At 34.6% G+C, this 20017-nt stretch overlaps 1 protein-coding gene across 1 annotated transcript in view; it reads left to right on the forward strand.

Annotated features, from left to right (window-relative positions):
• Nucleotides 1-20017, forward strand: part of LOC114050041 (ryanodine receptor 2) — an 811539-nt gene that overhangs the window by 708601 nt on the left and 82921 nt on the right. The window contains exons 84-85 of the mRNA XM_027871576.1: nucleotides 1336-1412; nucleotides 10270-10343. Coding sequence (XP_027727377.1) covers nucleotides 1336-1412; nucleotides 10270-10343 — 151 coding nt within the window. The remainder of the gene's footprint in view (nucleotides 1-1335; nucleotides 1413-10269; nucleotides 10344-20017) is intronic.

A 20017-nucleotide genomic window follows, 5' to 3' on the forward strand; every position in this document is an offset into this window, starting at 1 on the left:
TACTGTCTGCTAGGTGCTGGGAATACAAATACAAAGAAGGATACTATCCCAGCTTTCAAGGGGTTTATGTTCTTCTGGAGGAGATGTGTACATTTTTTTTATATACAAATGAGTATAGAGAGAATATGCATGCATTTATATATACATGGACAATAAATATACATACAATTGATATATGGATATGTACAGAATATATATATACAATAATTATGTAATATATATGTACATATAGAACATTTTATATATATACATATATATAAAGTTATTAATTAGGAAGAATGGGCAGTAGTGGTTGGGGGGGATCAGGAAAATTTCCTGTAGATGGCCGTACTTAAGTCTACTAAGATAGTTTAAGTGTCTGACCTAACATTGTTTAGGAGAGTTATTATTTTCTTATTTATTGTCATGGGATCATAGATTTAGAACTTGAAGGATATTTAAAGGTCATCTAGTCCAGCCCCCTCATTTGATGGCTAAAGATGCTGTGGATAATAGAGATTAAGTGACTTGCACTTAGGGTTACATAGGTACTACATTGCAAAGCTAGAATTCAAATTCGGGTCCTTTGATTGCAAATCTAGCGCTCTTTCCAATGCACTATATTTCTCCCAAGAAATTTAGAGGTGTGATGGATCTTTACCCCCATAGAAGAGTTGGTCATAATTTTTGAGTGAACTTGTTTTCAATATACTGTGATCTTTTAAAATTTTAATAACTGAAATATTTTATTTATAGTTTCCCTATGCAGTGTGATAGTAAACTGAGATAAAAATGTAACACATACATTGTTGAAGTATTAATACAATTGATGTTTTTGTTTCCTGATTCAGAACATCATTCTAAGAATGCATTAAAACAATTTCCATCGTTGAATGATGTGATACTTTATAGGGGTGAAAATAGAGGGAACTGAATTTCTAAATATGGTACTAATTAGAAGTATTTGCAATTTTCAAATTATAGTGCTGTTTTTAGAAACCATTTTTATTTTACTAATCTTTTTTGGAGTCATCTCCAAACAGGCCCCTCTGTGATTTATTTGTTCTAGAATCTTAAAAACTTTATTCCAGATTGTTCTGAGGGTAGGGAAAAATATCTTATTTCACTGATGTTTATGGTGTTCATGGAAAAACAACTTCACTGTTTCATGGCGCATTCATTCACTCATGTGCATATGAATTTATTGCTATCTTGCTTTAACTTATCTGACAGTATTCCATTGCAAAGATATTATTAATATTCTTCATATGCAAGGTATATTCATCTACATTGGTCAAAATGATCAAAAATTTTGTTTTATATTCAGTGAGTATGTGGTTTATGTGTTTGTTGTAGAAAATGCTTGACTACCTCAAGGAAAAAAAGGATGTGGGCTTCTTTCAGAGCCTTGCTGGCCTAATGCAGTCATGTAGGTAAGAAAATACCTTCTTTCAATCAATCATCATTTTTCTTTAAACATTTTAAAAGTATAACATACATGATATATCACATTGAAGAAAGTAAGTTTATTTCATGTAGTTAGGCTTCTAAAAAAAGAAATAAATGTTGAAATTAAAAGTGGCTTCCACTTCAGTTCAATAAACATTCATTAAGGTCCTGTTATGTGCAGGTCACCATGTTAGTTGCTAAGCATATAAAGACTAAAAAGGAAACAATTCCTACCTTCAAAGAATTACATTCTAATGGGTGCATAGTACATACTTACATAAGTAAATGCAGAGTAATTTAAGGTGGGGTAGAACTTTAACCAAGGATAGAATCAGGATAGGCTTTTTGTAGGAAGTGGTACCTAGGTATTCCAAAAGGTAGAGTTGAAGTGGCAGAACATTTCAAACCTGTAGGATTGCATATGCGAAGCCACCAGGTAGAAGATGAATTGTTTTGCATAAAGAAGAGTAAGTCTATTTGACTAGAATATAGAGTAAGGTGGGAAGGAGAAAGGTGATATGAAACAGGGCTAGAAAAATAGGTTAGTGCTGCTGAGATCACTTAAAGAGAGGGTATAGAGAAAAGAAAGAAAATCTAGAACGAGTCTTGGAAGAGACTCCCAGTTAGGCAGCAGGATGTGCTAGATGATCAATCAAAGGATACCAAAAGGGAGTTGTCAGACAGGTAGAAGTAGAACTAGGAAGAACAATATCACAGAACCCCAAAAAAGAACATATCCAGGAAGAAATGAGATAATCTAAAAAACTACAAAGAGGCCAAGAAGAATGAGGCCTAAGAAAAGGTGATTGCATTTAGCCTTAAGAGATCATTTATTAAGCACTTACTGTATTTGAAGCTGCATGTTAGATAAATAAACATAAGACATAGACCTTGATTTCTGGGGGATAGAGGTGTGGAGAACACAATGATATGAGAGGTAGTGTCACAAATACATAGAAAACTACTATGAGAAATTTCAAGAGGAAACTGATAAATTCAGATTGAGAAGGGGCTTGAGAGTGGGGAAGCCTTGGTGGAGGAGGTGATATCTGAGTTTTTCCTTGAAGAAAGCAATGGGACAAAGTTGATTCCAGGCCTGGGTGAAAGGGAACCTAAACCAAAGAATAGATATAAAAAGGGAGGGTAAAATGGGAGAGGCAGAATAATCTGGTTTGGCTAAAACAGTGTTCCTGAAGGGAAGTAGTAAACAATAAGGTGTAACTAGCAGATTGGAGCCACACTTGGGGGCTAGAGGTAGGACTTGAGTCCTTGAATTAGGAGTTTATGCTTTTAAAAAATTATTTTTATTGTTCTTAGCAAATATGAATATTTTACTGTACCAGGAAGAGTAGAAAAAATAACTACATATAAAATTATGAACTGTTTTATATAGTTTGGGTTCTTTAAAATGTGTATTAGATTTAACATCCAATTAATGAAGTTATCCTGCTTATCTGTGTCACCTTTTCCAAACTTTGCTCTCATATGTGTAATTTTTAATGTATATTAACTCTCTTTGTTGTCTTCTTTTTGTGCATTACTCTCAATACTCACCGACTCTCATCAGTCAAATAAAGTCTCCCTTGTAACAAATAAATATAATCAAGCAAAACAGATCATAGGCTGTGAGTTAGAGTGAGTCAGTAAACATTTAGTAAGCTCCTACTATGTGCTAGGCACTGTGCTAAGCCCAATGAAAACAAAAATTGATATAAAACAGTTCCTACCCTCAAGGAACTCATTATCTAATGGGAGAAGGCAACACATATGGTACCCAGTAGTGGAACCATGATAAAGTCCTGTAGCCAGGGTGAGAAATGATCTGAGGAGGTGTGAATTAGAGTTGAATTCACTTTACAGAAGGATGAGTTTCTGAAGATCATGAAATCCAAGACATCAGTAGGATGGCAAATGATAAGGTGTAAATTCTCTGGGTGGCCTCTCAAACATATGGTCTGAGAGAAACTCCCAGATATCCACTTCCTTCCCTCACTCTCTCCAAGCAGAGGGCAACCCTAGGAGCAAAGGGTGCTGATTTCATGTGAGTTTCAGAATTGATTTCATCTTGCAGAATGATGAGTTTCTGGAGATCATGAAATCCAGGATATCAGCAAGGTGGGAAATGAAGTGAATAAAAATGCCTATCTCTGTGCTTTATTCTTCAGAGGGAACCACTTAGGTTTTTTGGATAAAGAAATCACATGATCAGAGCAGTGTGTCAGGAAGATTATTGTATCAGCAGTGTGAAAATGGGATAGCATAGAAGCAGAAAGACTTGTTATGAGGCTAGATTATTATAATTATTATAATCAATCTAGGTGAGGTAATGAAAGCCTAATGTATGGTGGTTTTCATGTGAGTAGAGAGAAGGGATGAAAGAATTATTACAGAGGAGGTGGAGGTTGAGAGAAAGAATCAAAGGTGATTTGAGCTTGCTAAAAGGATGGTGGCACATTTATAAAAACAGAAATTAAAGCGTGAGGCCGGGCTTTGGAGGAGGATGAACAGCTGGAAAACTGAAGCTCTGAGGAAAGATTTGGGCTAGGAATCTAAAACTCTGAGAATCTTCTGCATGGGGTGATAATCACTAAATACATGGAAAAGGATCTCTGAGTAAGAGAATGTGTAAAAATATGGACAAGGATCACTTGTGTTTAAAGGACTGAGGAGAATAAAGAACCACCAAAGAGGCCAGGGCAGGAGTGGTCAGAGAGGAAGGAGGAGAACTATAAGAATGCAATGCCACTGAAGCCAAAGAAGGAAGAGGTGTAGAAAAGGAGAAAACATTAAAAAGACAGAACACAGTGTCAAATGCTGCAAAGAGGATGATAGGAATGTGTGGGAACGTTTATTAAGAAAAGGAGAAACTTGAGCATTATGTGGTTGAAGAGTCCTGAGAATCCAGTTTGGAGGAAAAGATTAAAGATGGATTAAAGAGTGGGGATAAATGGTGCAATATAGTCAGGAAGGACAAAGAGAGTCTAAGATGGCATAGAGTGCACAGATATAGGAAGGAAGAGGATACATAGATTTCACATCTGTCTGTGAATCTATGTGGAAGATTAGGTCTAGTCTAACTCTGTTATTCTAAGGATGAACAAAGTGGGGCCTGGAAAGGTTAACTAATTTTCCCAAATTCATGTAGGTCACATCCAGTCTTCTTAAAGTTCACAATCTTTGTGGTTTTGAACACTCATTTAGCGGACTCCTAAAATGAGTCTTTCCAATGTGGAAATGATCTTATTGTTGAGTGTAATGTATACTCTTTGGGAGCAGGGAATGTTGTAATTTTTGCTTTTGTAATCTCCAAAGCCTAGCACAGTACTTTGCACAAGATAAGTACCTAATAAATATTTATTGACTCGAATTTGCTATTGAATTGAGTCAGTATAATGGCATAAAAAGAATAGTGGTCCTAAAAGACTTGTGTTATAGATTTGTTATGCACATTAATTAGCCACTGCCTTCCACCACTTTTTGTTTTTTAGTGTCCCCACCCAAAAAATTAGGATAATGTTATCTGCCTTGCCTGCACACAATTTATTATTATAAACAAGTGAGATTTGTTTGAAAACTTTTTGAAAAGTTAAAGACACTCATTTTTATCTATAAGCCAAATCACTAAATGCATCCTACCTGCACAGTTTTGGCTATACACAAATCGAATGAAAAATAATTCCTGAACTGTATAAGCATCACCTTATAATTGTATTAGTTGTCAACTGAATGAAGTTGATTTGAAATATGCTAATGGCCTAAAGATTACTTAAAATTTGGTCACAGCTCTTTATTTCTCTAGTCCTTTATAATACATTAGATTTGTAGAATGGAATCTGTCATCTTGGATATTATTCAGAAAGATATTAATGTTATTGAAATTATTATTGATTTTAAAAGATTACAGATTGAGGAAATCACTTCAGACTAAATCCAGTTGTCATAGGAAAGTCATTATCTGGGAAGATTAACAGCCTTCCCCATCCCAACCAAGTAGACAGTGTAGACTTTTAAAAAAAGAAAATAGAAGGTAACATGGCTGTGCTTTTCTAAGTAAATTATTAAATTCAACAAACATTTCTTAACTGTTTTCCCATGTACAAGATGCTGTACTTGGTAGGGTGTGATAGGAGCTAAGGAGAAAAAATAATAAAGGACTTTGAGTCAGTTTGTGGAAGAAAGAGAATATACTTTATTCTGTATTATAGGGCATTTAGAAAACTTATATTTGTGAGCCATAGACTAAAAATGAATAACTTTCAATGTCGGAACCCATAAATGCTGTCCAATGTTTAGGAGTATATAATATCCCTAAGGTAAATTGGTGATTAGGAAAATTTAAGGACAGAATATTAACTAATTAAGCCAATCTGTTACAGAGGAAATTTATTTTTTGTACATAACTTCATATGATTTCACATTTAAGATTTTGGAGAAAATTAATAATAACTAATATATAATACTTTAATTTTGCAAAACACTTTGCATACATCATCTCATGTGAGCCTCAAAACAACTCCAAGTCATGGCACACAAAGGACTGCACTCTAGTTAACAGATAGTTAAGTATATATTATAGACAGCTCTGTGTCTGGGGAAATCATTCCTTTCAGTTTGAATTTCAGGACAATAATGGTACTTTGGTATTATATCTGTCACTGCACATATATGAAGAGCTATGTCAGAGAGAAGAAGTGAGTGACCTTTACTGACACCAGAAGCAAAGAAAAGGAAGGGATCTCAAGCACTCATCTCAGAGTGCACATTCCTGGAAGAAAAAGAAAAATATGAGGCTTGATATACAATACAAATGCCCAAGTAATAAGGAATATACAGGAGACTGCTCTCTTGAAAGCAAAGCAGGAAGAGAGCTATTCGTGGCTGATTGAGGTAGAGTTCTTATCCTTTAGTCAAATACAGATATATTAAAGAAGATACTGTCAGAAGCCTTGTGTCCACAGAGATCTTTGAGCAAATGTGGCTTCATGATTTGGCACGTTACAGAGAGAGAAAGCCAAACATTAACAGACAGACTTTCTTAGTTTCTTCTGGAAAGGCAAGATTTATGTGTACCAAATAAAATGGGCATTTACATATACATGCTACATGTTAAGTCTAATAAGTTTCTATGAGATTAAGCAGGTAAGGCAAATCTAGGTGCGAATTTGGAATTATTCTACTTACATTTTCTGTTCAACAGATGAGGCAAATGAAGCTCAGAGATGTTAATTGCCTTGTTTTTGGTCATAGAGCTAGTGAGTAGAAGAGACAGGATTCACACTTGAGGTGTTTCTTCAGACACCATGTCTAGCACTCTGTCATACCCTTGACTTGATTTAATATCACAAGTAACAACATTTTCTCATGGAATTTCTAATCTCCAAACTCTAGGGTTCCAGAGAACAGACTTTTTTATAAATACTGATTTGCAAATTAGAAATTTAAAAATCTGTTCACATTTTTATTCATTCTCATTTCAATTAAAATATTTTGAAAGTCACCAACTATCCTAATTTGTTTTACCACTTCAGTCTTTTAGGAGACCAAAACTTGATATAAAATATGTTATATAAAGTAAAGCAAACATCCTAAATTAAATATAATGTTTAGTTAAAAAATCTTTCATAGACCATAGATAGAAACCACTGTAATAATTTATTTAATATTCAGGGTTTTTTTCTATCTTATATCCACTCAGAGGTATTGTGATTTCATTTGACTAGGAAAGGAGGCTTATTTTTCTTACGTTGTTGTCTGACTTCCCTTTGTTTAGCAGAATGTCTGCATAAACCTTTCCACTAAAGGTATTGTCAGAGAGTAGGTTAGTCAGTAATTTAGTTCTGTCTTGTTCATTGTTTAGTAAGAGAAGATCTTTAGGCCATGATGATTATCATTATTTTCCCCCTGATTTTACAAGAATGAGCTGAAAATGATCTCTCAACTACAAATTTCCCCAGAGCACTTTGTGTATGTTTCTTCTTTGTCTATCACATTCTATTTTGTATCATACTTACGTACATATATATCTTGTTGAGTCAGGTCAAATCAAGTCAATAGGCATTTATTAAATACCTACTATGTGCCAGGCATTGTTCTAAGCATTGGGGGTACATAGAAAGGTGAAAATAATCCCTGCCCTCAAGGAGCTCATATTATAATGAGTGAAACCATATGCAAATAACTGTATGAACAAAATACATAGAGAATAAATTGGAGATAATCGTAGATGGAAGGCACAAACATTAAGGATGACAAGAAAAGGCTTTTTGCATAAAGTGGGATAAGAAGGTAGAGATATCCAGGCCTGGGGGACACACAGTGAAAAGGCAATGAGTACAGAGATAGTCTTGTGTGATGAACAGCAAAGAGGCCAGTCATAGGATCATAAAGCACACAAAGGGGAGTAAAGTATAAGAACACCAGAAAGATAGGAAAGGGTCAAGTTATTAAGGATTTTAAAAGCCAGAAAGGATTTTATATATATTTTTTCTTCTGGAGGCTATTGGGAGCCACTGGAGTTTGTTGAATAGTGAGGTGACATGACTAGACCTGTGCTTTAGGAAGATCACTTTGATAACTGACTGGTGGATGAGCTGGAGTGGGAAGGGACTTGAGTCAGGGAGAGCAACCAAAAGACTATTGCAATAATCCAAGCATGAGGTGATGAGGGTCTGTACCAGGCTGATGGCTGTTTCAGAAAAAAGAAGGGAGCATATATGAGAGATATTATGAAGTTAGAATTGACAGGACTTTGCAACTGATTGGATATGGGAGTTGAGAGTTAGAGAGTGAGGAGTGGAGGATGACACCTAGGTTGTCAGTATCTTCAATAGTAATGAGGAAGAGGGGAGGTCTTTGGGGTTAGAGAAAAAAATAGTAGTTCAGTTCTGAACATGCCAGGTTTAAAATGTCTACAGAATACCCAGTTCGTGATGTCTGATAGAGGGTTGGAGATGTAAGACTGGAGGTGACGATAGAGGTTAGGGCTGGATAAATAAAACTGAGAATCATCTACATAGAGTTAATAATTGGACCCATAGTGGCTGATGAAATCATGAAGTAAAATAGCACAGAGGGAGAAGGAAAGAGGACCTAATTCAGAATCTTGGGGGAATCCTTGTAGTTTGCAAGATCCATCAAGAGATTGAAAGGGAGTCACTGATGTTTGTCCTTTGTTCTCAAAGAAGACCATGACATCAGGAAGGTGATAGCATGATTTGCAAATGAATTGAATTTAAGTGAGGGAGGGCTGTGCAAAGTCACCAACCTCACTTTCTCCTCTGGAGCCATCTGAGTCCAGTAGCAAGATATAGATCAGGACAACTGGAGAGAGGTAGAAGTAGAGCCAAGAAAGACATTATCATAAAAACCTAGAGAGAACAGAGTATCAAGGACACAAGGGAGATCAACAGAGTCAAAGGTTGCAAAGATGTCGAGAATGATAAGAATTTAGAAGAGGCTGTTAAATGTGACAACAAGAGATCAATGTTAAATTTGGAGAGGACTTGCTGTTGAATTATGACATCATAAACTGGGTTGCAGAGAGTTAAGAAGAGAGTAAGAGGAAAGGATGTGGTGGCACTGATTGTAGATGGCCTTCCCAAGGAGTTTAGCCTTGCAAACAGAAATAGTTAGTGGGAATGGAGAGATCAAATACAGAGGTTTTTGAGGATGGGGAACACATGGGAGTGTTTCTAGGCAGCAAGGAAGCAGCCAGTAGACAGAAAGAGAGTGAAGATTAGTGAGAGTGGAGATGACAAACTGCTAAGAAGATGTGATGGAATATAATCACTTGTTCATGTGGAGGGATTTGCCTTCACAGGAAGTGCCACCTTTTCATGTGAGTCAAATGAAGGAAGAGACAATGTAGGAAGGAAGAGACATCTGAATGATGTGAAATGAGGAGGGGAGAAGAGTAACCTTTCAGTGATTGGAATTAATTTTTTCAATGAAATATGAAGCAAGGGTCTCAGCTGGAAGGGTGAGGGAGGAAGAGCCATGGGAAGTGTTAAAAAGGGTGTAAAGGTTTGGAAAAGCCACTGTGGTGAGTGGGATAGTGATTCAAATGGGGAGGTGTAAAAGGATTGTCTTGCTGCAATAAGGCCCCAGCTGAGATTATGTTACATAAATTTGTGGTGGACCTAGTCAGCATAATTGGTGATTTTTTTTTTTCCATCTTCATCCAGCAGCAAATTTCTGTGCTGGACCTAACTCAAGCCAGTCTCCTGGAAGTTTAGGGTCGATATTAGAATAAAATGAGACCCCCATAGGGCATTCAATAGTTAACAAACAGAGATTTACTTAGCAATAACGTGAAAAGGATATTAAACAGGGATAGGCATTGAGGACACCTCAAATTGATTAAGCTGAGCAAAGCTTCCTTGCCTGAGTTGCCCATTGTCCACCAGGCACAAGAGAGGGTACCTGGAACTCCTTATGGCTGTTTTATTCTCAGGGTTCAGGAAGTGATATTAATATCTTCAGCCTTTAGGCCCCTGAGCCAATTAAGTCTCAAGGATGATTTCAATACCTTTTAAGGAAAAACAAGCTTAAATTCTAGGGGTGGAAAAACTAGGATACTGCTGCGACCACACTTTTCGTAGGTTCTTGAGGGTAGGGACTATCTTTTTTTTTTTACCTTTGCATCCATAGTACATAGGCACAGTTCCTTGCATTTAGTAGAGACTTGATAAATGTTTATTGAATTAAATTGATTTGAATTCTTTCATGCTTTGTTGAAAACTTTAAGACATACTATATTTTTAAATATTTACTTTGAAATCACAATATTGTATTTACAGATTTTCTAAATATTTCTGTCCATTATTGTTATATTTGTTTCAGTGTCCTTGACCTCAATGCATTTGAGAGACAAAACAAAGCAGAAGGACTTGGAATGGTGACAGAGGAAGGATCAGGTATTCACAGATGAAAAGAAAAAAATTCTAATCATTTTTTTCCCAATTCATTGAAATTATATAGCTTATTTCATGGAGTCAACTCTCCATTACACATGCTACCAGAAAGAAGCAGATACCTTAATAGTAATGATAATGAATGGCTAACCTATATTTGGCTTTGAAATATAGACATAAACACTAAAACATATAGGTACCTTATATATTATATGTACTTTTTTTCTTATAATCACATTCTATTTGTAATTCAACTCTTTTTGTTCCAGACCTTCTCTAAGTGACCTGATAATGAGATAGGTAATAGAGAAAATTCCCAAGTACTACAGGTACTTGAAAGTTGACTATAAGTTATTAGCCATTTAGTTCAGGGTGTTTGTAAAGCCACAGGAGAATCTCAAAGGATGAATACTTCTGTCGCACCCCCCAGGAAATATATTATTATTTGAATGCTTTGGAAGATATATATAAGGAAAATTCTTTAGTGGCCAAATTAATGCAAATGAGAGCATTAGTTTGCAAAGCCGATGCTAAGTATGTCAGAGAGGGTGATAAGTTAGATCCTTTGAATCATCCTTTGCCAAAATAAGAAAGTTTTTTGGCATTCAAATGACCCAGCTAGTTCATGTCACCTATGAATATTCCTATTTTGACTCACTCTATGTGTTACATGTTTTCCCTTGATAAATCTAGAATTGTGAGATAGAAAGATTAAGTCATTGTTCTGTTTTAAACAGTCCAAGTTATTTTCATTTAATATTTGACAAATACAACAAATAAAAGATTACCATCAGTCTCATTGAATAACTATATATATAAAGTTAAAATTTTTGTAATAAATAGAATTAGAGATGAGAGAAACTGCATCTTCATTTTAGAAGGCATTTAGTATAAAAGGTTTTTTTTCCTCCAGAAAACATTGTTATGGTGTTTTTTTCTTCTTAAAAAAATCCTACTTTGTGGGCTGATTTTGTACTAATTTATCTTTATCAAATCCTGTTTTTTTTCCATTTTGTTTTGGTTTGAATGAGCTTCTTTTTTTGTCAGTGTTCTAGTTTGGAATCCTTGGGTATTTGGGAGGAATGATCTTCAAACCAGAATGAATTTCCTCTTTTCATTATTTGTGGCCATTGAAGATGTTTCTATATAATTCTACTTAGGAAGAAGAAAAAAGAATGTATTGCCTATTTTTACTGTATTTTGAAGTTCATAGATTGTACATGTTTAAACATTGCTTCCTATTAAATTAACTCCTTTGCCTTCATTTTCCACTTAACATTTCAATGTCCAAGTTCCATTCATTATCAACTAGAAGCCAAAATATAATTTATTGCAGAGGATCACAGTTTTAGAGCTAAAAAGAGTCTTGGCAGTCATCAAGTCCCACCTCCTCATTATACAGGGAATTGGAGCACAGAGAGGTTAAGTGATTTGCCCAAGGTCACAGAACTGGTAATTGACTGAGGTAGGATTTGAACCTCAGTTTCCCTGCCTCCAAATCCACGTTGCTCTGTACTTACTGGGCTACTTCTCTAAAGTTACTTTCACTCACTTAAAAGTAAATCCTACATCATTTTTATGTATATCTGTCATTATTGGTGGCAACACTGATGTGCCTCTCTGGTTTTAGATTGTCTGACTGGAACAAACACAGCAAGTTAAAACAATTAGTTAGATCCCTTGTCTTTTTGAGGAGATGTTTTCATTCTAGTCTAGCATGGGAGTATATTCTAGAGCACTGACTTTTCTCATGAGAAATAGATTAGCTTTAGACTATTTTTATGTTTGACAGCAAATTATTACCCAGAATGTTCAAGATACTCTAAACCCAAATTAATTAAACATGTTTTAGTCAGTTTAGTAAATTTCAGAGCCCTAAAATGTATAGTCAATGCAGTCCTCATCTAAGTCTTCACTTTCCTAGTTAGCAGAATATAGGTTAGGATTAATTTTGTGCTTTCAAATTCAGTAATAACACTTTTTTATTGTGAGAGTTGTTATTCTGATGTCAGTATATTTTTTTATGATTTATCTGAGTTTTACTTGGTGTATATATTCTTTCCCTTTAGCACAGAAATGACTTGCCCAAACCAATATTGAGTATGTGTTATATCTGCTTTAAAAGTTTAAGAATAAAACTCAACTTTTTTTCTTTTTCCCCATTTTCTTTTCTTTCACCTACTGTAAATGTCTTGTCCTCCTTTCCTCAGTCATCACCCATGAGCGTGGTAATTATTAAAAAAAAAAACTTGTCTTATTCTTGTTTTTAGCTTTATGTCAGCCTTGTACAGCACCTGAAGAGTAAAAGTTTGTGTGTGTGTGTATTTTGTCATTATTTAACTCCTTAAATGAAGTGATTCTTTAGTTATCATTGTGTACTCTTAATTTCTTTTAGTTCTTGTGCCAACCCTTCTCTGTTCTTTGTTCTTTCAGGAATTGCGATGATTGTCACACTAGCTGAAAGAGCAGCAAGCTTTGTTTAGTTAATTTTTGTTTTGTTTTGTTTAGTATGTTTTTTCTTTTTCTTTTGGTGGTCCCAGTATTTTGCAATGGTTGATACATAAATAAATAGAACTTGTGCTGTAGTTCTTCTGTAGTATTTCTGTTTTGTATTTACTGTGGCTTTATGGCTGCACTGATTTGTGCAATCCCAGGAAATCTGTGATAGATCCAGAATGGAAGAGAAAGGAGATCTAGTTTACCTCTTGTTATTTCTTTTCTCTTTCCACACGGCTCTGGTTATTTAAGAGCTTTTCAATTCCCTGATGTTGGAAAGCCAACATATTTCTTCTCTGTCCTTTAATGTAAGATAACTATACATCTATTAGACAAGAAGCAGATTTAGAATGTCATTAAGCTATTAGGGACATAAATGAACTTTTACAACCATGGTTATATTTATTTCAGTATTTCAAAAGGTATCTGATTTTGTCATTATGATTACTTCTTCCACTCATATAGATTGCAAACTCTCATACTTGATCCCTTACAGCCTCCATCAGTGGTTATAATCAACCACATTGATTATCTAATGACCAGCTTTCTGGTGATGAGCCTTTCTACACTGCTCTAAGCTTGTGCTGCCATGATGGCATAGTCTTTTGCTGGACCTGTATTTACAGCCTTTCCAACTTGGGTCAGAGCTGTCGGAGTTTGAATTCCGCTGACATAGCCTTTGAGAATCCAGATTCTTCCCTATGTCAGAAGGAGGAATCAGATTAACTGGTATCTCCAGTGTTCACTTTATTTGATCAACCAAGAGCTGATTATTATCATTTGTGCTCTTATATTAATCAGTGACTTATGGACATAATCAGTCCACTTAAATGTTACACCTAAATGTTCCTTTCATATGATCACTTTATTGAAACAATTTGTATGCTCAAAGGATGCAACAAAGAATCCAAATGTATTAGTGTTAGCAATATCTTTTCAGGGCATTAGGCCCATGCAGTGTTTATTTCTGAAGGAGAACATATGGATCCTTGGATGGTTCATTTATTTACAATCTCCCTGGCAAACCACATTCACATAACAGTAATGCAGCAATCATGTGACTGGGACTTTACTGCATACAAATTATCTCACCAACAAATTTTATGAAACTGAGTAGACTTTTTTCAGTAATTTAAATTCTGTGTACATTGTACATCCTCAACAAATGTCTGTTGAATTGAACAATTATCTATCAAATGCCTACTATGTGCTTTTTGCCCCTTTCTTTTTACAGGCCAGATATTTGTTCTAAGCCTCATCTCTACTCTTAAGTAAATGAAGGGAAGGCATTGATGTCTAAAATGTGTTCTATAATCACTAACTTCTCCATTTGATGTTGAAGTTTTAACTGTTTTTTTGTCTACATATAAATGACATGATAAATGTCAAGGTTACTATTAACTTTGGTATCCCAGTCAGAACTGTATTTGCTTCTAATCTGGGATTGTGAATGTCATCATGTGATGCTTACCTATAGTATGTGAATATTGTTATCATATGAGTTGATAATAATGTTTTTTCCCCAAGTTCTTCTTGTGTCACTTTAGAAACTTATATTTGCTTTCCCTTCCTCCCTTACCAGTATTACCATTCTTTTAAAAAATCCTGGAACCTGTACTTACCAGAACCCCAATTATTCCTAAGCAAATGTACTTCTTGTTCTTATAACTCATTTGCTCAATGTTACATCTTTTGTATTTTTGTTTGTTTTGTTTATCTTAGCAGCCAAAAAAGGTTCCAAACAAAAATTTGCATTAATATTAATTTCATTGCATTCTTAGATGCTTTCTTCTTTCATTAGAATTCTCAAAACCTGTGCTATATCTTCAGAAAATTGTGATAAGCCTAAAAACACAGTATTCTTCTTTCTAAATTCCATTTGTAATTGCATTAGTGGAAGATGTTGCCTCTGTGTTTTCACTATTTTTTCTGCTGTGGAATATATATCTCAATCTGTATAGAAATTGAATTGGACCAAATTATACATAGAAGATATATGATCAGGAATGTTTTTCAAAGTTCTACTTGCACATTTAATGTCCTGGAAACAAAAACCTGTGAAAAATGTTACTCCTCTCTCCTAATGAACCACTTTGTGGTTAATTATTGCCAATAGAAAATTGAAGTTTATCTTAATTATATATTCCTGAAATAGCAGTTGTTTTAAAATTTTTTCATTTTTATTCTTTGTCTGCCTTTTACACTAAAATTTCAAAATAATCTAAAGGCATTATCAAATATCAGACTGGGTTTTAAGCTCATTTTGTGCATAAACATGAAGGTTTAAAAATGCATGGAGCTTTTTGGTAAACTTATGTTGAGAGAGCTCTTCTAAATTAAATGATTCTTTAAAAACTTCTGGTTTTGGTGAAAACAAGGTTAACAGCACTGATAATAATTCACATTTAAGATTTTATGATTGCAAAATGTTTTCTTTACCTTGTCTCATTTTAATCTGTAATTTGGATATATCATGTTGCATTGTGGTAAACCCATTTACAAGGATGTGTTAGCTTTAAATATTTTGTCTTCTATTTTTTTCTCAATTTATACCAATTTATAATTTTTCATTAACAACATTATGAAGAATGAATATTTTATCCCTCATGGTTTTGTTATCAAAATAATATCCTTTAAGTTAATAGTATACTTTCCAGTTTTATTTTACAAAAACTCACAGAACATCCCCAAATGCATCTCTGTTTCACAGAATTACTGTGGTAAAAATCTGTTTTTTTTTAAAGAGTGGTTAGAGTTAAAGCAGTACATAATGTTTTATGTTCCTCAACTTTTCCTAGTTAGGTTATTTTAGGGTTCTTTAAGAGATAGATCTAATATTGAACAAGTTTGTTCCTTGAGAATTAGCTTGGCTAACATCAAGCCAGTTAGAAAATTTTTAGACCTCTGGTATAGTGTTTACTGTTTCTTAGTTCATTGATGGCTGGAAAGTCTAACTTGCTGCCTATTATTTTCATAAGTGACAGTTTATATGCTGGTAAAATCTTAAGTTATTACAAATTAAAATGGTCACAAATAAAAGTATTTATTGAGCACTCACGATGTGCCTGTCTCTAACTAGGCCTAACATTTAAGCCTTCTTAAGCTGAATGAATAAACTGTAGTAGATTTGGTACAAACCTAATTCATACTTAATATGTTAGCAGTTTGAATCCAGTCTTTCTTAAGCCAGTACTGATTGGTAGCCAGTTAAATATGCCAATAACCATTTAATTTTAAGTCACATCTTAAGTTTCTTTGTATAAATAGCAATAGTAATGTCCTCCAATATGTTTCATTCTGCCATCATTAAAATTATTTATTAAATATTCACACTATGATAAATCCATGCTGAATTACACAAAAGGATATGTTTTTCACACAGGAGAAATGAGGGTTTTAGCACTCCAGACATTTTTCTCCATTTCATTATAGTTTTTAATTCTAGTTTACATCATATTACAATGTCTCTTTTTATATACATCTCGAGTTAGACTGTTGATTCTGCACCCTCTGCAGACATAAAGCCATCCATCTCTGTTACCATATCATGTATATGCAGCATGGGCCCTTGCAGCATTTTAACCTGACAGTGATTACATTACTGTACAGATGTGCTAGATAAACAGTTGTGCTTCTACTATATATCACTTCAGTTTGAAATTTAACAAAGAAGTGACTAAGCTCCACAAATCAGACTCTATGCACTGTGTACTTATATAAAGATATTAATTTGTATGTATTTTTGTTTGTGGGCATGAATTTATGTATTTTAACAACATCATAGCCACCTCAGGTAGATCTTGCATACAGTTCATATGAAGGCAGTGGACACATCAAAATTAATTGTCAAAATTATAATTTAGTTTCCTAGTAGGTGCTATCTGCTGTTGCTATTCACTGGTAGCTCTGTTTCTAAACTTTGCCCTGATGTTCCTGAAAGCAGCTACCTTCAGTTCAGCAGCCACAGTCCCCCATGTTGTCAAGAAAATAGACAGTAGGACCTGGCATCTGACATATATCACCTGAGTGACCATTGTCAAGCCATTTAACCCTCAATGCCCCAGGAAACCCTTTAAAACTATAAATTACAGATTTGTTGCACAATGTTCATTTGTGAAGGAAATTTCCACAATAGGAGTTCTTTACATCAATGAAATCATAGATTCAGACTCCCTGTAATACTCCAACTACCCTGTGTTGTTTGGTATCATAACAAATTTTCATATAATCATAATTATGGCCTATCTAAAAATCAATACTAGTTTTTAATATTTAATCTTTATATAAGGACTTATTTTGAATGAGTGAATGAACAAAAAAGCATTGATTAAGAAATAACAATATTCAAAGTGGTGGCAATAAAAAGAGGCAGTCTTTGGTCTTAAGAAACTCATATTTTTAATGGAGAGACACCTATAGGTTTTGGCTACAAGTCAGATTAAAAGGTCCCATGATCCTTATATTGCAGAAGCAAAACAGATGGTACTTGGAAATTTATTTAGAAAGTCAAAGCAATCCACTGCTTTCCAAATAATCCTGTGGAAGGTCTTACTATTGAGAACAATCATTTTCATCATATCATAACAGTATTAAATATTCAGTGATATGTGACTCATATTCAGAGGAAAAACAGATAAGAGATGAAAATACTTTAACTTCAGAAATCCACTCAACAGATAGTTTATTGCTGAGTTCCCTACTCTTGCCTTCCCTTTCCTCTACTTTGACATCTATTCCCTTTTTTTCCATTGACACCATAACTATCCTAAGGCCCTTAACCCTTCATGTTTGACCTCTGCTATCATCTCTAATTGGTCTCCCTGCCATCTCCAGGCCATCTTCCAGAAAGAGGCCAAGATGATATTCCTTTAAGCACAGGACTGAGCAGATCATTCTTCTGCTTCAGAAGCTTCCATGGGTCCCTATTGCCTCTAGGATAAAATGCAAACTCCTTTGGCATGAAGGCCTTTCAGTCTGCCTTCAGCCTCTCTGGCCTCCTTCATATTCCTTATACACAACATACCATCTTCAACCTCCCTGCTTTGGCCTAGACAGGTACCCATATCTAGAATGCTCTCTTCATCTCTGCCTCTTTGAACAACCTTTGCTTCCTTCAAGATTCAACTGAAATGACCTTCCTTTAAAAAAAAAAAAAAGCTTTCCTGATTCCTCTAGTTGTTAAGACTACTTGCCCCCACCCCTCCCGAAATCATTTTGCATTAATTTTGTTTATAAATTGTGTTTACTTATCTGGGAATATATCCCACAGTAAAACAAAACTCTTGGTAAGAAGCAATGTTTCATTTTTCTTCTTACCTCTAGTACCTAACTCAGTTCATGGGCATGTACTAGATCCTTAATAAATGTGTACTGATAGACTGACATGCAGATTTCAGTAAGTATAAAAGATTTGACTTATTTATAAAGCATCAAATGTGTGTCCTCTCAGTTTTCAAAAAATAGCATGTATTTAGCTCAATCTTCAGTGACTTGTATAGAAAATTTCCTCTAATGGACATATTTCCAAAGGACATTTTCAAATAATAACTTTGCTTATCTTTCCATCTTGGAGACTGCACAATTTAAGTATTCGACCTCTATGCCAAGGCTGGTTTAAACACTGTACAAAGGAACTAATGCCCTCCCTTTGTTCCAACATTAGACACTTTGGAGTGTAGATTCATTAATCTGAAATAGCCGGCTAAACAATCTTAGAGTATTACTGGTCAACTAGTTGTGCTTTTCAACTTCTCTTTGAAATTGGTATGATCATAATAGTTTTAAAGTTATATAGTACTTTATAGTTTTTAGCAATGCTATGCATAGATTGTGGGCAGCTTGGTGGCACAGTGGATAGAGTGCCCAGCCTGGAGTCAAGAAGATTCATCTCCCTGAGTTCCAGTCTGGCCACAGACACTTACCGTGTTTGCCTGAGCAAATCATTTAGCCCTGCTTGCCTCAGTTTCTTCATCTGTAAAATGAACTGGGAAAGGAAATGACAAAGCACTGCAGTATCTCTGCCAAGGAAACCCCAAATGGGGTCATGTTGGATACAACTGAAATGTGAAATGCGTACATACTTTTGAGGTCATAGGTAACACAAAAATGATATCAGAATGCAGTAATATTAAATGAGATTCACAGAACTTGAAATACACAACTTTTTACTTACATTTCTGTACTCTCTCACACTCTCTCTCTTGACATGCACAGGTTATGTAAATGAAGCATGTACCTATGGAAAGCGAACCTCAATAGTTGAGTTTTTCTTCTATCCTTTCTCCAAGAAACCTCTGAAGTCTACCCTACTTTTGATTTGTCTCCAGTAATAGACAACTTTATTTTAAACTCCTTTCTCCTTATGAGTCATGAAAGGCAATAAAATAAAAATTTAAGGTGTTACATTAAAACAAAATGCTTGCATTGCTTGTTAATTAATTTTTCCGCCAGGTCTTGCTTATAAACTCACTCTTTTCCTTGTGCTTAAAAGGAAGTTTCTATAACCATTAATGTGATGACTTAAATAGTTCATTTAAATTAATGCGCTTAAAAATAGCCTATTACCTAATACCAACTACCAGAAATCGAGAGATTAAGTTTCCTTTTTGTCTCACACTTAAGACTCTAAATCACTGCCATCCCTCATCCCCAAATGACTTCTTCATTTGTGGGATTAACTCACAGGAGGCTTTTTAACAAGAGCAATTTGCTTATTCCCATATTCCATGAGCTTTATTTTATATATGAGTATCTATAATCTAAAAAAAAATACACAGTTGCTTTTATTTACTTAAAATGTACTTTTCATCATACTATGTTGCTATGAATCTCAGATTCTGGGACATATCCACAGTCAAAAAGATTTTTCTCACATTCATTATTGTTTTTTATTTGCATGTTTCTCTTATCGAGAAAAATAAACAGTATTCAGAGGGATTAAATTAACTGATAAGAAAATCTGAATTTCTCTTGCTCATGAATATCGTTAATCTCCTTATTGTAAAAATGTGTCTTCTGTGGCTACAGGATGTTTCTGCCTAGAGTTAGTTCATCTGATTTCTAGTTTGCACTACCTTTATTTTAAATTTTAATTCTAGTTCTATAAACTACTGAATTTGAAAATGTCCATTTACTAGTTCCCCAAGAGCTTTGAAGTAGAACTTCTTAAACTAGTTACTTTT

This window comes from Vombatus ursinus, unplaced genomic scaffold, assembly GCF_900497805.2.
Source record: "Vombatus ursinus unplaced genomic scaffold, bare-nosed wombat genome assembly UNPS02014798.1, whole genome shotgun sequence".
Classification (NCBI taxonomy): domain Eukaryota; kingdom Metazoa; phylum Chordata; class Mammalia; order Diprotodontia; family Vombatidae; genus Vombatus; species Vombatus ursinus.